Source organism: Callospermophilus lateralis, chromosome 1 (assembly GCF_048772815.1).
Source record: "Callospermophilus lateralis isolate mCalLat2 chromosome 1, mCalLat2.hap1, whole genome shotgun sequence".
Taxonomy (NCBI): Eukaryota; Metazoa; Chordata; class Mammalia; order Rodentia; family Sciuridae; genus Callospermophilus; species Callospermophilus lateralis.
The window spans coordinates 138,335,166-138,352,044 of NC_135305.1; the positions used below are offsets into that span (position 1 = coordinate 138,335,166).

The 16,879-nt window shown below is 38.5% G+C and overlaps 1 protein-coding gene across 3 annotated transcripts in view; it reads left to right on the forward strand.

Annotated features, from left to right (window-relative positions):
• Dgcr2 (DiGeorge syndrome critical region gene 2) overlaps nt 1-16,879 on the forward strand; it is a 78,888-nt gene that overhangs the window by 22,606 nt on the left and 39,403 nt on the right. For all 3 annotated transcript variants that reach the window (XM_076860170.1, XM_076860227.1, XM_076860219.1), the window contains exon 2: nt 1,489-1,611. In XM_076860170.1, coding sequence (XP_076716285.1) covers nt 1,489-1,611 — 123 coding nt within the window. The remainder of the gene's footprint in view (nt 1-1,488; nt 1,612-16,879) is intronic.

A 16,879-nucleotide genomic window follows, 5' to 3' on the forward strand; every position in this document is an offset into this window, starting at 1 on the left:
GAATGGAACCACCATTTGACCCAGCTATCCCACTCCTCGGTTTATACCCAAAGGACTTAAAAATAGCATACTACAGTGACAGTGAAGCAGCCACATCAGTGTTTATAGCAGCACAGTTCACAGTGGCTCAATTGTGGAACCAACCTATATGTTAGAATTCTCATACTCTTAAAGCCTCTACAGTTTGACTTTTTATGTGTTTCTAATCTTACCTCCTCCAGTGGGATCTCATACATACTCTACTTGTGTTATGCTCTTCTGTTCCCTGATATTTCCTAAAGTGTTGCTTTTTCTTGGAATGCTGTTCCTATTTTATCAGAAACTATCCATTTTCTTAGAAACCCTATTCAAATCCCATTGGTAAGATATAATCCAGAGTCCCACGGTTATAAATAGTTTTCTCCTTCCTTCATGTTTGGTATGCAGATTGAATGCTTCATTGGTGACCACCTTCCTTTGGTCTTTTTTTTTTTAATTTTTAAAATATTTATTTTTAATTATATTTGGACACATACTTTTGTTTTATTTATTTATTTTTTTATGTGGTGCTAAGGATCAAACCTAGGGCCTCGAATGTGCTAAGTGAGCACTCTACCACTGAACCACAACCCCAGCCCCCTTCCTTTGTTCTTTGTGTGTCTGCCATCCTGACCCAGAATTCCTCAGGAGGTGAATGGTATATGTCCTCTTATCTGTCTCTCCTATAGTCCAGTGCAAAGCTGTATTAGCTTCATATCAATATTGTGAAATACCTGAGACATCTTTTTTTTAAATATTTTTATTTATTTATTTATATGTGGTGCTGAGAATCAAACCCTGTGCCTCACACATTCTAGGCAAATGCTCTGCTACTAAGCTATAACCCTAGCCTACAACCTGAGATATCTTATGAAGTAAAGAGAAGTTTATTTTGGCTTATTTGGAGGTTAAAATCTAAGACCGGGTAGTCTCACTGAGTCGGGCTTCTGGCGAATTGGAACGTTTTGGCAAGAGCATGTATCAGAGTGAGTGCTAACATTTTAGGCCAGAAAAGTGGGGGAGGGGGATAAACCAGGCTCCATAGCCTGGTTTTGAGAGCAGGTCTCCATTAACCTCAGGACCTCCCACTAGGCCCCACCTCTTGAGGGACTACAGAGCCTACCAGTTCTACCACCCTTAGGACCAGGTATTTAACACATGGACCTTTGTGTGGAGTATTCAACATCTAAATGAGAGGAAGCATGAAATTCAGAGTATATGTTTTAAGAAATAAATAACATTTATTGTTTTGTGGGGCGTATTCCTCTATCCACTGCTGCAGAGTTGTCATAATTGTTCTTGGCTCCTCCTTTGGGAACATGTATCCAGGCCCTCCTGAGGAGGTAGGTTGTAGGAAGCTGCCTGGTTTCTGGCTCACACTGCTAGAGCTCATTGATGTCAGGGCCTTGCTATTCCAGGTTTTGCTCCTTCTGCCTCTTCTTCAATGGTCTCTTGTGTTTGGTTCCACAGAGCTGCGGTGCAACCCTGGGCAGTTTGCCTGTCGCAGTGGTGCCATCCATTGCATCCCTCTCCCCTGGCAATGTGACGGATTGGCAGCTTGTGAGGATAAGAGTGATGAAGCCGACTGTCCAGGTGAGTGTGTCATGCCTGTAGGGTGTACTCAACCTATTCACTTTTTTGTTGTAGCTGAGGTGAGTGAGCCTTCCATGAGAAGCAGAGAGGTGTAGCCTTATAATTGTGCTGTCTTCACATACTGGAAAGGTGATATGAGCTGACTTCTACTTCTGTCTTTCTTTCTGTGTGTCTTTCTTTAAAAAAAAATTAACTATTCTACCTGGATCTCAGAACTTGCAAGATGGCAGGGCTGGGGCTTTGAGGAGGCAAAGTGAGGTGTTGCCAGTCCTGGACTCTCAATCCTGAGAATGGACCTGTCCTGTAGGTACCTCTTGAGACTTGGGTAGAGTTCTCATGAATGTACTATTGTAGATTGACTTTGGCATTACCTACTCTTCTTGCCCATACATTCTCTAGTAACCTGGCCCTTGTGGGTTTTCTCATGTCAATGTGTGAGTTCCTAAAGGTATATCCTAAAAATGTTTGGAGAGGCCACAAAAAAGTCTTAAATTGTTGGTTTTCCGCTTGGTTTCAGTTCCAGTACTCTTGAGGAATATAAGGAACCCTGTGAATAACAGTGTTCACTTAAACCATGATTCTTAATTTGGGTTAGTATGAAAGGGGTAATATCTTGTGCACACATGGACCTGAGTGAATGTATGATGCATGCACCTTCAGGCACACTAATTCAAGACCCTGAGTGGTTCCAATTAAGCCTCTAACAGGAAAAGAAAAAAGTCTTCCCTCAACTCAAGAATCACAGGCCTGAACTCTTTGGCCCAACATTTAAATTCTTTTACTATCTGTCATAATTTTTCTTTGTCAACCTGATTGATTGCTATTTTTCCTTTTGTTGCTCAGCTTAAGTATTTTTTATACTTACCCTATTAATAATTTCCTAGCTGCATGCTTCTTATATTTCCTTCTCTTTTCCTGGAACCTTGTACTGTTTATTCTTGGGTAAATCCTGCTATCCTTTAAGGCTTGGCTCAGATGCTACCATGGTGAGACAACATATCTGGCTATGTATCTATATCCATCAGCACCTGATCTGTCCTCCTCTCACAACATCTAGAGCCGTTGTTAATTCTCACCATTCCTGGAGCCCATCTTGATCTCTTCTTCCAGACAATGAGCTCCTGAGTCCAGGAAACCTTTTCCTCAGTGGGATCTGGCCTAGGACATGAAAGATGGACTATAATTCCTAAAGGTGCAACAGGGAGGGCATCTAATAGAAGGTAACAAGTGAGGTTGGCACAGTTCTTTGAGGGGATTCCAAAATAAGAAGCAGAACTGGGTGTGATCATGCATATCTATAATTCCAATTACTTACTTGGGAGGCTGAGGCAGGAGTTCGCGTGATCCCAGGAGTTTGGGATCAGCCTGGGAAGGAAGGAAGTGAGGGAGGGGAGATAAGTCTTTTGGGGCTATATTGAATGTAGTTTAGAGGGGACCCCCCCCCCATTATCCCTTGAGCCTGTCTTCCTTCATTGGATCATAGATATCTCTGGTAGAGGTGTTTGCCTCTCTGAAGGAGAGTTTGAATGGTGGTGGCCTGAGCCTCTGGGACCAGCCCTGTGTTGGAAGCCCATCCAATCGTTCCCTTGCGTCAAACCCTAGGGAGAGTAGAATTCCAAAGGACTGTGCTCACATGATAGAATATTATACATCAGTGATGGATGAATCTTGAAAATATAGAATATAGGTGACAAACGCAAGTAGCCAAAAACTACAATGAAGATAAGCAAAATGGATCATCCTATATTTACTTTAGTTTACAAAGTAAACTAAAATAAAAAAATAAATTATACAAAAATTAAAAAATAAAGTATACAATAATATATAGAATTCTGGCTCCTTCTTCTTCCTTTTGGGGAAACAGAGCTGAGACTGAGAGAAGCAAGCATGTAAGTTCAACACTACAGATGATATTTGCATTCCTAAGTAAGGATGTGGGGAGATGGTTCACAACTATACTTTATTTTATTTATTTTTTTTAAAGAGAGAGAGAATTTTTTAATATTTATTTTTTAGTTTTAACAGAAAAACCAACAGAAGGAGAGTGATAACTGATGTAGCAGAGCAGAGCAAGTGCAGCATGGGGCTGCTAAGGAGAAAAAACAGTAGGAAATGAACCAGTTTGCTTGCTAGTACCCTGAAAGGCTCCTGAATGCTGAGGTGATGGGCATCTGGCAGGGATGCAATCAGAATTCTCTCTGATTATTCTATACTCCTTACCACTCTATATACTGGGTGACTCTTCCTACCAGGAGATATGAGGCTTATTTTTGAGACCTGTGCTATCCAGTGGTAGTCATGAGTCTCACATGGCTGCTAAGCACCTGAAATGTGGCTGTTTCTAATGAAGATATGCTGCAGATATAACCTAAGGCCAAATAGCAAAGATCTTGTGAATGCCACTTTATAGTGATGAGATATTGGAATGATAGTATTTGAATATATTGGGTCATGGAACTAAAATTAATCTATTTTTTGTCAAAATGTGGCATACATTAAATAGCACATAGCACATGGACTTAAAGTCTGCAAAATAGGAGACACCACGTATCTCAAAGGGGGAGTTGTGCAGGAATTGAGAGATACTTTCTGTGGTGACAGGTAGGACACTCAGCCCTATCTTCTGCTTTGGTTCAGATGCTATCAGCTTGGTCTGTGTCCCAGGTAACTAATTGGAGGAGCCTTTCCTGGAGACACTGGCATTTTATAAAAGAAGAATTACGATAGAAGGAGAAATACAATAACATATGTTTCCAACCCAAAAGCTATGATTCCTACCATGAGGCTTACCTGAACCAGTACCAGGACCTAATAAGCTAGTGCTCACAGAGTTTGTGGCTGGCTAGACTGCAGCCCCCCCCTCCCCCACCCCCCTGTAGTATTAGCTGAATACAGGGCCTCACACTGGTAGGCAACTGTTCTACCTCTGAAGTACATTGCCTGCCCTTGTTATTGTATTTTGAGACAGGGGCTCACCTAGACTGGCCTATAACTTGTGAGTCTCCTGCTTCAGCCTCCTGAGTAGTTGGGATTACAAGTGTGTACCACCATACCCTCTTTCCTCATAAACTTAGAAAACAGTGAGTTCTTTCCAGACTCTGTGGAAGAAAAATCTACCACGGATGTTCAGCAGACTCTGGACACAGCATCCTAGACCAGAAGGGTCAAGAGTTACAGAGTAACCTGAAGTAGCAGTATTTAAAACCATGGTTAAATGTGAGGGCTTAGAAGCAGGCCCTAGGGTTGACAACCCTACCTATTACCACTAACTGGCTGTGGACAAGTAGCCTCTGTAAAATGGGGAAAAGAGTAGTACCTACATTTAAGAGTTGTGAGAATTAAATAACAAATGTTTCATATCAAGTGCTTAGGGAAGAAGAGCACACAATAATCTCTCAATATTAGCAGTTACTTTATTAATCTGGGGAGTAAAAGAAAAGTTTAAATATATATTCTATCATCAGCAAGATTGTCTAGGAAGCTTCTAAACCCCCATTTCACCGCAAAAATATTAGAAAACAACTAGAGATTGGGGGAAATAACTTTATAGAAACTCTGGGCAAATAGTCAAAGGTCTACACCAACTAGAAAAAGCCACATTCGGGCTGGGATAGTGGCTCAGCAGTAGAGCGCTTGCCTAGCACATGTAAAGGCACTGGATTCGATCCTCCGCACCACATAAAAGTAAATAAATAAAAATATTAAGGTAATATGTTCATCTACAACTAAAATATATATATATTTAAAGAAAAGAAAAAGCCACATATAAAATAGCTGATTTTGTGGAATATTTACTTCCCTCTCCCCAACCCCCTTCATGTGGCATAACTTGGTCTGAGGGAAACAATGGCCAAATTTTCAATCTTACTGCAACATTCTAATTTCTGGGAACTGCCTGAGGGATTGATCTCTGTTTGGCCTGACTTGGAGCTCAGATGATGTAGTAATTTAAGTCTGAAAGAACTGTGGAAAGCAGCAGACAATGCTTGTGAAAGCTGCAGTGGGGCCTGTAGACCTGCAGATGCCTGGAACCAGGTGCTTAAGGGTGAGGAATACAGTAGAGTGTCTTAAGATCCTAGGGAGCACTGAAGGTAACACTCTGGGAAACAGAAGTAGACTTGCATATTTGGGAATCAAGAAAAACTCACTCACAGGCAAGATGTATGCACAGGAAAAAAAAAAAAAAAGCCTAAGAAGAACTTAAAATCATTGCCTTTAGTTGGTCCTAAGGCTCAGACCAAGTCCTGCTAATAACTCATGGTCTTTTCCAGCACAAAACTAAATCTGCAAAGACTGGGGGAGATGTCTGATTTTTCAATAACAGTAACAATTAAAAATGCCTTATTTTTAACAACAACTATAAAAATTAAAAGGTCAGAACAGAGTAATAGAGAAGGAGGAAAACACGGCCATTTAAAGTAAGAAAATAAAGGGAATAAACCTGAAGAAAATTTTTAGACAATAAAACAATAAAGACTTTGAAACCACATCTTAGCTAGGGACAGTGTCTTATGCTTATAATCCCAGCTGTTCAAGAGACTGAGGCAGGAGGATTGTGAGTTTTAAGACCAATCTGGGCAACATTGTGAGACTCTATCCCCCCACCCCCCCCAAAAAAAAAAATTAAATACGCTTGAAAAGCTAGAGAAAGGCCTAGGGTTATATATAGCTCAGTGGTAGAACACTTACCCAGCATGTGTGAAACCCTGGATTCAATACTTTGCACAGTAAGAGGAATTTTAAAAAAAAGAAAAAGAAAGAAAATGTGGACAAAGAACTAAAGGAAAATTACCATATCAAAAGGGAAATTATCAAAGGAACCAAACAACTCTGGGACCTACCTGAAGAATGTAATAACTGAATTGAAAGATTCAGAAGAGAGGTTCAGCAGGAGACTTCAATCTGCAGAAAAAGGACTAGTGAAACTTGAAAAGAAGACATTTGAAATTATTGAGTCAATAGAACAAATAGGAAAAAGAATGAAGAAAGGTGAAGAGAGCCAAGGAGTTTATCCCAAATACACATTATTTTCTAAAGTGCATGTGGAACACCCTCCAGAATAGGTCATGTGTTAGGCCACAGAATAAAAGTCTCAGGAAATTTAAAAGATCTAAAATATTGCAGTGTCTTTTTCTGATTACATTGGAATGAAACTAGAAATGAACAGTGGAAGGGAAACTGGAAAGCATATAGATACACAGAAGTCAAACAACATACTCTTAATCATGGGATCAAGAAGAAATCATAAGAATTAAGTTAGAAAATATCTTTTGACAAATGAAAAAAATCATTGAATCTTGTGAGATGTAGCAAAAGCAATGTGAAGAAGGAAATATATAGTTCTAAATGCTTACATTTTGAAAAAGATCTTAAATAAGCTAACTTTATACCTTAAACAATTTAAAAAAGAACATACTAAACTCAAAGCTGGTAGAATGAAGAAAATAATAAAGATTAAAAGAGATCAGTGAAATGGAAAACATAAAAATAATGAAAATCAAGAGTTCTTTGAAAAGATCAACAAAGTGAACAAACTTTTTAAGTTAGATTGACTAAGGAATAAAGAGAAGACTCAATTAGAATCAGTAATGAAAGTTGGATCATTACCACCAATTTTGTAGAAATAAAAAGGAATAAAAGAAAATGCTATGAAGAATTGTGTGGTAACAAAATAGATAACCTAAATGAAGTGGTGTAATTCCTAGAAACACCACCAGTCAAGATTCAATCATGAAGGGCTGGGATTGTGGCTCAGCAGTCGTGTTCACCTAGCATGTGCAAGGCCCTGGGTTCGCTCCTCAGCACCATATAAAAATAAATAAAATAAAGGTATTGTGTCTAACTACAACTAGAAAATAAATATTTTAAAAAAAAAGATTGAATCATGAAAAAACAAAATCTGAATGAGACTGTAATTAGTAAGGATATTGACCCTGTAATCAAAAATCTCCCAACAGAAAAGCCCTGGGGTCTGAGAGTGTTGCTCACTGGAAGACCTTGCCATGATTAAATCTTAGGTTTTTCCCTCAGTACCAAAAATGAAAGTCCTAAGCCAGATGACTTCTCTGGGAATTCTTCCGAACTTTTGAAGAATGAACAGTATTCTTAGATTCTTTCAAAAACTTCAAGAGGAGAGAAATCATTGCATGAGTCCAGTGTTACCCTGATACTAAAGCCAAACATAAATACTACTAAAAATTACAGACCAGTATCCTTATTAATATTGATGCAAAACCCCCAATAAAATACTAGCAAACCAAATTCAGTAGCCTATCAAAGGGATTATACACCACTACCAAGTTGGATTCATCCATAGAATGCAAGAATGGTTCAGCAAACTAAGTCAATCAATGTAATACATCATTGATACAAAATGTAGTAGGGGAAAGAAACATAATTTCAATTGATTCAGGAAAAGCATTTAATGGCAAAATTCAGTATTTTATGATAAGAACAAGACACACCGAAATAGAAATAAGCTACCTAAATGTAATATAGGCCATATATGAAAACCTACAGTTAATGTCAATAATGTCAAGATTGAAATTTTTTCTGCTAAGATCTGGATTGAGACAAGGGTGCTCCCTTTCATTATAATCTGGTTAACATAGTATTGGGAGTTCTAGAAATAGTAGTTAAGCATGAAAGTAAAAGCATCAAAATTGGAAAGGAGCTAGGCATGGTGGGATTACATGGTGGATTACATTCCTGTAATCCCAGCAGCTCAGGAGGCTGAGGCAGAAGGACTGCAAGTTGGAGGCCAGCCTCAGTAACTTGGCAAGGCTCTAAACAACTTAGGGAGACCCTGTCTCAAAATATAAAGGGCTAGGTGGAAGTAGCTCAGTGGTAAAGTGCCCCTGGGTTCAGTCCCTAGTACCCGTCCTCCAAAAAAAAAAAAAAAAAAAGGAAGTAAAATCATTCCTGTTCACAGATGAGATAACTTTATATATAGAAAACTTGATAGATGTTACATACACACACAGGACTAATTGACAAATTTATCATAGTTGCAGAACACACAAGTCAATTACATTTGTGTATACTAACAATCTGGAGAGGAAATTAAACAAGCAGTTCCATATACAGCAATACAAAAAAAGAATAATATACTTAGGAATAATGAAGTATATTATTCTTTCAAGGAGATGAAAGACGTATACACTGAAAATGACAATTTTTTTTTTTTTTTTTTAAAGGCAAATAAGTTGAAAGGCATCCCAGGGCATGGACACAGACTTAAAAAGATGCCAGTACTACCCAAAACAATTTACCGATTCAGTGTATATCTATATTCTCTATTAGCATGCCAACAAGGTTTTTTGCCAAAATAGAAAAACCTATCCTGGGGGCTGGGATTGTGGCTCAGTGGTAGAGGGCTCGCCTAGCGCGGGCAGGACCCAGGTTCGATCCTCAGCACCACATAAAAATAAAAGGCATTGTGTTGTGTCCATCTACACCTAAAAAAATAAATAAACAGAAAAACATATCCTAAAATAGTAGGCCTCAATTAAATAAAACAATCATGAACAAAGTTGAAAACCTTCCTGACTTTAAAACTTCCTACAAAGCAAAGTAATCAAAACAGTGTGGAACAGGCATAAAGAGACATATAAACTAATGGAATGGAATATAGAGCCCAGAAATAAGACCTCATGTTTAATGGCCAAATGGTTTTCCATAAGGATGCCATGACCATTCATTGGGGGAGAAGGGCAGTCTTTCCGACAATCAATGCTAAAAAAACTAGACATCTAAATGCAGAAGAATAAAGTTTGGCAGGCTAGGAACGAAGCTTACTGGTAGAGTGCTTGCCTAGTATGCATGAGGCCCTGAATTTTATCCTTAGTTAATGATACACAAAAGTTAAGTCAGATTGGATCAGAGATTTCAATGTAAGGCCTAAAACTATAAAATCTTAATGGAAAATGGAAGAAAAGGTTGTTAACATTATGTTTGACAATGATTTCTTGACACCAAAAAGCACAGGCAACAAAAGAAAAATATAGATAAATCAGACTACATTAAAATTTAAAACTTGCTCATTAAAGAAAACATTCAACAGAATGAAAAGTCAAGCAAAAGGGAAAATATTTGCAAATCATGTATCTGTTAAAGGGCTAATACTCAGAGTACAAAAACTCCTCTGTTTTTGTACTCTGAGTATTAGCCCTTTAACAACAATAATAATGAAACAATAATAATGAAAAAAACAATAATAATGAAACAATAATAATGAAAAAAAATGATTAAAAATTGGGCAGGGCTGGGTACAGTGTCATGTGCTGGTAGTCCCAGCTACTGAGGAAAGAGGATAACTTTAGCACAGTAGTTTTAAGACCAGCCTGAACAACATGGGAACATAGACCCAGAGTTATCATAGAATTGAAAACATCCTTATTAAAGAGATATCTATACACTTAGGTACATAGCAGCATTATTCACAGTAGCCAAAAGGTAGAAGCAATCTGTGGATAGTTGGATAAACAAAAAGTTGGTCTATCCACACAATGAAATGCTATCTACCCTCAAAAAGGAAGGAAATTCTGATATATGCTACAGCATGGATGAACCTTGAGGATGTTACTCTAAATTAAATAAGCCAGTCACAAAGTGACAAATAACTGTACAATTTTATATGAGGTATATAAATACTCAAATTCATAGAGACAGTATAATTGTGATTGCCAGTGGCTGGAGAAAGAGCAGAAATGGGCATTAATTATTTAATGGGTAGAAAGTTTCAATTTAGGAAAATGAAAAATTCTGAGAGTACATGGTAATGATGGTTACTAAACAGTGGGAAGATACTGAATTGTGCACTTTTAAAAGATTAACATGACAAATTTTAGGTTATATATATATTTTTTCTGTCTTCCTAATATGAATAAGATGCTTTGAAAAGGAACAATAGAGCAAGAAAGATCTCTTGAAAGCATCTAGAAATTCCAATATTTGATTAATAAGACCCTTTTTAGTGCTAGGCATGGTGGTGCACACCTGTAATCCCAGTGGCTCGGGAGACTGAGTCAGGAGGATCAGAAGTTCAAAGTCAGCCTCAACAATTTAGCAAGGCCCTCAACAATTTAGCAAGGCCCTGAGTGAGACCACACCTCAAAATTAAATAGGGCAGGATATGTACCTCAATGGTCAAGTGCCCTGGGTTCATTCTCCATACCCAAAACAAACAAAGACCCCCTTTAAAGAAAATAAATGGAAACAGGAGGGGAAGAAATTAGCAAAGAATAAATTTTCACGTAAGAACATTTCTCAGAAATGGAATACCACAGCTTTGGATTAGAAGAGCCTGGCACAATTTCTTTCTTTCTTTCTTTCTTTTTTTTTTTTTAAGCAAGCAAGGAGAAATTTTATTTAAAAAGAAGGTGAAAGAAAGATTCAGAACTCTCAGCACACCTTAGAGGGGTAAAGATGCCATTTAAGTCTTATACCGTTCCTTCTTTTAAAGGCATATAAGGAGAAGTTTATGATAAACTCCTCTTGACTGGTTCTTGATATCTCAGTTGTCCCAGATTACACAGTCACTCTGTGACATGGAAACCAGAACTGTTTTATAATATGTCTAGGCATGTTAAAATGGCTATTCTGGTGTTTGCCCTGTTGTTGACCTTTACTGACCCACCCCTACTCAACTGCCTATCCTTTTCTGTCTCCTTCATGGACATTATCAGGTCCTGAGGAACGTTGGGCAGGGTAGCTTTGCCCAGGTGAAACTAGCCCACCATCTCCTCACTGGGACAGAGATGATAGTGGAAGTCCTGCCAAAGGTAGAATAGAACATCTCATCTTATCCAAACCAGATATGCTGACAGCTGTGGAACATCAAAATGTGATCCAATTTCTTCATTGAGACCATTGAAAATATCTATGTCATCATGGAGCACGCAGGTTGGGAATAGCTATGGTACCATATCCCAGAAGGAGGAGGCCCAGAGACTGTTCAGGCAGATCCCAAATGCCATATGCTATGGCCACAAGAAGAGTATTGTGCTCCTAGACCTAAAGGTGGAAAACATCATGGTGGATGCTAGAGGCAACATTAAATTCACTGACTTCAGCCTGAGCACCAGGTTCATGACTGGAGAGAAGTTGAACAAGTTCTGGGGCACCCTCCCATACCTTAACTCTGAAGTCATCTGGAGGAAAAAAATATGAGGGATCCCCCAGACGTCTGGAGCCTGGGTATTGTTCTATACTGATGGTCACAGGGAGACATCCATTTACGAGACTACTGCTAAGCAGATGAAGGAGCTGATTTTTCGTGAAAGGTATAACATGTCCCCGAGGCGAGGCATAGAGCCTCACCAATCAAATAGTGACAGTGGACCCCACAGAGAGGCCCATAATAGAGCAAAATCGTGAGGCACCTATGGCTGAGCCAAGGTGAAGAATGTTAACCCAGTCATTCTAGTGAGCCACTCTCCAAACACCTAGACAGTTGTGACAGTGGGTTACATGGGTCACAAAGGTTATGATCTGTGGCAAATTGAAAATACAATAAGCGGGCTGGGGTTGTGGCTCAGTGGTAGAGCACTTGCCTTGCACGCGTGAGGCACTGGGTTTGCTCCTCAGCACCACATAAAACTAACAAATAAAAATAAAGGTATTATGTCCATCTACAAGTTGTTTATTTAAAAAAAAAAGAAAGAAAATACAATAAGGCAGTGGTTATGTACCTGATACCCCAACACTAGAAAACCCAGGGGGCAGGCCACATGTTTCAGGTGAAACACGTGCCTTGGGTGTTGCACATGTTCTACACCCAGGTCCCATAGATTCTTCCAATTTTCCCACCTGCCCAAAGAGCAGTGCCAGTGAGCCTACCCTTCCCACCTTTCCTTGAGAGCAGCAACTGCCTGAGGAGACCAAGCAATCAGGGCAGAAGGGTGGTGGAAAAGCTAGCATGCCTGTCATTCGTCTTCACTTCCTGCATGTGAGGACCCCCACTCCCAGCGTAGCTTCCCAATATGACCTTGTGCTTATTGATGTGATGAGAAGAGGCTATCTTTGCTGTTTTTGTTATTCCAGCTCTTTAGTATAATTTAAGGCCTGGTGTTGTGATGCCTCCTGCTTCACTTTTCTCACTAAGCATTGCTTGAGCTATTCCCGGCCTCTTATTTTTTATTATCATTTGGTATTTTTTGCCTGTCTCTAAATTCCATGCTTTTGGACATTCTCCACTGATTTCTTCTTAGACAAGCCCATCATTCTTTCACTGTCAGAGTTCTTGTTTATTGTCAGTGCTACTCCTAGTTAGACCATAGAAGATGACCCATCTGTTTGTCAGGTGCAGTATTTTGATTTCATTTTGGAGTTGATCATTATCATCATCATCTTTCTGCATTTTGATTATAGTTTATTGAGATATACTTCAAAAACCATACAGTTTACAATGGTTTTCAGTAGTTTTTGATATATTGGCAGAGTTGTATATCCATCATCATAATCAATTTTAGAATAATTCTGTTACTCCAGAATGAAACCAGAGACTCAGCAAGCCCTCCCTATTTTTCTTCAAGCCTTACAACCCTAGGCCACCAATAAACGACTTTCTTTTCCATGGATTTGCCTCATTTGCACATTTCAGATAAATGGGATCATACAGTATACAGTCTTTTTTGACTACTTCTTTCACTTACATAATACTGTAGTGTGTGTGTGTGTGTGAGAGAGAGAGAGAGAGAGAGAGAGAGAGAGAGAGAGAAGGTTAAGCACTGAGATACAACCCGGGAACTGAGCAACAACTGCAGTCCTCGGTCACACACATTTTCAGTGTCCATCTGTGTCATTTTCTTTTTAGTTTACTGTTCTTACACTTACATTATGATAGTCTTAATTTTTTAACAGCTTTATTGAGATGCAGTTATATAATCATAAAGTCGTTGGTTTACAAAGTACACAGTGATCTTTATTAAATTTATGGAGTTCTACAATCATAACCACAATTTTAGATTTTTTTTTTTTAATCATTCCAGAAGATCCCTTATGCTCATTTGCAGTTACTCCCTGGTCTCTTCCTTAGTCGTAGGCAATTACTAATCCATTTTCTGTCTGTTGTAGAACTGCTTTTTCTTGAGCTTTCATGTAAATCGGATCATGTTTATGCAACGTTTGTGACTAGCTTTTATTTCGCATTCTTCTGAGGTTTATTCATGAGCAAGATCAGTGGTTTGTTCCTTTCCATTGCCATTTATTCCCTTGTATGGATATTCCACGTTTTAAAAATCTGTTCACTGTTTAATGAGCATTAGTGATTCTCTCATTTCTGGGCAATTATGAATAATGCTGCTGTGACCATTAGTGTACAAGTTTTTGTATGGACAATACACTTTCATTTCTCTAGGAATGAAATGTCTGGGTCATATGGTAAAAACTTATGACTTTTGAAGAAATTGCCCAACTATTTTCTGTGTGACTGTAGATTTATAATTTAAAAACTAAATTGTACCTAATAACCAGGTTCTTTTCACTTGTAGATCCATCAGGTATTCTACTAGAGTCTTGGATTTTTCTCCCCAGAGCCCCCGACTACTATGGCCTGCTTAGCATTATGGGGTCTGGTGCCCATGTTCCCAGCTGTCATTCCAGAGCCTCCCTTCACCATCAACATGGGAGAATTGTTAGATTTCTTTTTTGTCTCATGCTCATTTTAGATTTTCTGCTTTCTGGTTTTCCTGTCTTTCCTATTTGTGTTTATTCCCTCATTTTAGTGGAGTACTGCCTTTTATATTAACTTCTACAGAAAAAGAATTGGAAGACAAAAGTTTTTGTTTCCTTGTTTGCATGTCACAAATGGTCTTCATTTCACCTTCCTACATAATAAATTTGGCCTAGATTTAAAATATAAATAGAAATAATTTTGAAGGCCTTAATTTTTTAAATTTTCAGTGTTGCTGTTGCCATAATAATTATTTCTTCTTCTTCTTCTTCCTCCCTCTCCCTCTCCCCCTCCTTCTCCTCTTCCTCCCCCCTGTTTTATTTAGAGACAGGGTCTCACTGAGTTGCTTAGTGCTTTGCTTTTGGTAAGGCCGGCTCTGAACTTGGGATCCTCCTGTCTCAGCCTCCCAAGCTGCTGGAATTATAGGTGTACTCCACTGTCCCCAGCAAATTCCTTATTCTTTAAAGATAACCTGTTTTCTTTCTTCCTGGGAATTTTGATTATCTTTTGGTCCATTTTGCTGGCTTTTGAGTGGGTCTTTTCATTTCAGAAACTCATGCCTTTCAGTTTAGGGAATAGATCAGTAGATTTCTTTTCTTCCATATCTCTCTTCTCTTTCTAGAACGTGTGTTATTAGGAATTGGAGCTCTCAGACTAATCTTCGTTTTTTCCTCCTTTCTTGTTTTTCATCTTTTTGTTATTTATTTATTTATTTATTGTGGTGCTGGGTATTGAACCCAGGGCCTTGTGCATGCAAGGAAAGTACTCTATCAACTGAGCTATAGACCCAGCCCCAGATCTCTTTGTCTTTAGATCTGCCAAATCTTTTAAGAAATTTTCATATTTGCTGTCAAGTTTCCATTTCTCTATTAGCTTTTGCGGGGTTGGGGTAGTGCTATCTGCTTGTTTCTTCTTAGTAGCATACCTTTCTTGTTTTATGGATACCATGAAGTCTGAGGATGTTAATGGCATGTTTTTGGTTTTATGTTAACTTTTTTGTCTCTCTGTGATTCTTCTCTGTTATTTTCTCCTTGGTTTGGCCTTTGCCTTTTATTTGAAGGCATTTCTTAGAGGTTGGATGGTTTTTGTCCTGCCTCTGCTGTGGCACATGGACATCCCTGGAAGATGAACCAGTTGGAATGTTTCATTAGGGATCATCTCCCCTTCAGGACTTTTTCTCGGACTAGTCAGATTTTTCCATGAGGAATCTCCCAATCTGCCTGGAGAATGGACTTCTGGGTGCTTTCCTGACAAAGAGTGAGAGCCCTTCCTTGAGTAAAGAACCCTGGCTTTAAAGCTTAACCTGAATACCTCCCATTTTTACCTTCTTGCCAGTAAATCACCAGTGATGTGATGAGGTACCTGGGTATGTCTAATTGCTTTCTACCCCCACCTTTTAATATAAGTAATTTCAGGAATAGTATAATAGTCTTTATTTGGATCCACCACCAGCCAGTAGTTTTGTGTTCCATTTGTTCTCTTTTTTTTTTTTAATGAACTCTTCAAGTGAGAATGTTACAGATACCGTGACCTTTTGCCCCTAAATATGTTCATCTAAAAGTGTAGGCATAATACAGTTTACATATGCAGGAAGTTTACTGTGATATTATGTATAGCTCATATTCAGATTTTTTTGTTATCTCAAGAATGTCCTTTTTTTCCCCCTTGTGGTACAGGGGATTGAATTTTATGCATGCCAGGCAAGCCCTCTGCAACTGAGCTACTGTGTCCCCAACCCCCAAAAGTGTATTTTATAAGCCTTTTTTTCTTTAAATGTAGGATTTATTAAAGGATTAAATATTATATTTTATTGGCTTCTTGCTTTGTTCTTTAGAAGTGTTACCCAATTTTTTCATTTTTTTTTTATTCAAGGGGCAGAGGCTCTGACATTGACACAATTGAAGCGTCCAAGCCAGTTGTTTTGTAGAATGTCCTTCAATTTAGATTTGTCTCTTTCCTCATGATTAACTTCAGATGGACTTTTGTTTAAAGCAAGAATGTTATGTAGTTCATAAATTATCATATCATGAGACACATGAGGCCACTTTCTCCCATTATAAATGATGTTGAGTTTGGTCAGTTAGTTAAGGTAATGTCTTTCAGAAGTCACTATTGTGAATGTGTTTTTCCCCTTTTGTAGTAGAAAGTAATTTGTAAATAAAAATGATTAAATAATCTGTATAGTGATATTCTAGGTGATCTCCAAAACCCAGTTATTTTAGCTTATAGTGATGATTCTTATCTGAATCAGTTGTAAAAGTGATGGTTAAAAAAATGGCAATTTTTATAATTATCATACTGTATTTAAATAATAATCCTCTTTTATGAAGAGCTTTGCCGGGGCTGGGGAGATGGCTCAGTGGTAAAGCACTTTCTTGGCATGCTCAAGTTGCTGGGTTCTATTCCCCAGCACTACAAGAAAATATAATAATAATTCCCTATTTCCTCTTTGTTGTATTCTATCAGTGCAGAACACTTCATACTCAACTTATACTTTCCCTGCCCCAGCTCTGGAATCAGCCATTTCTCTAAGGAGGACTACTCTCTTTAGGGGTAATGAATTTAGAAATCAACATCTGGGTATCAACTGAGCTC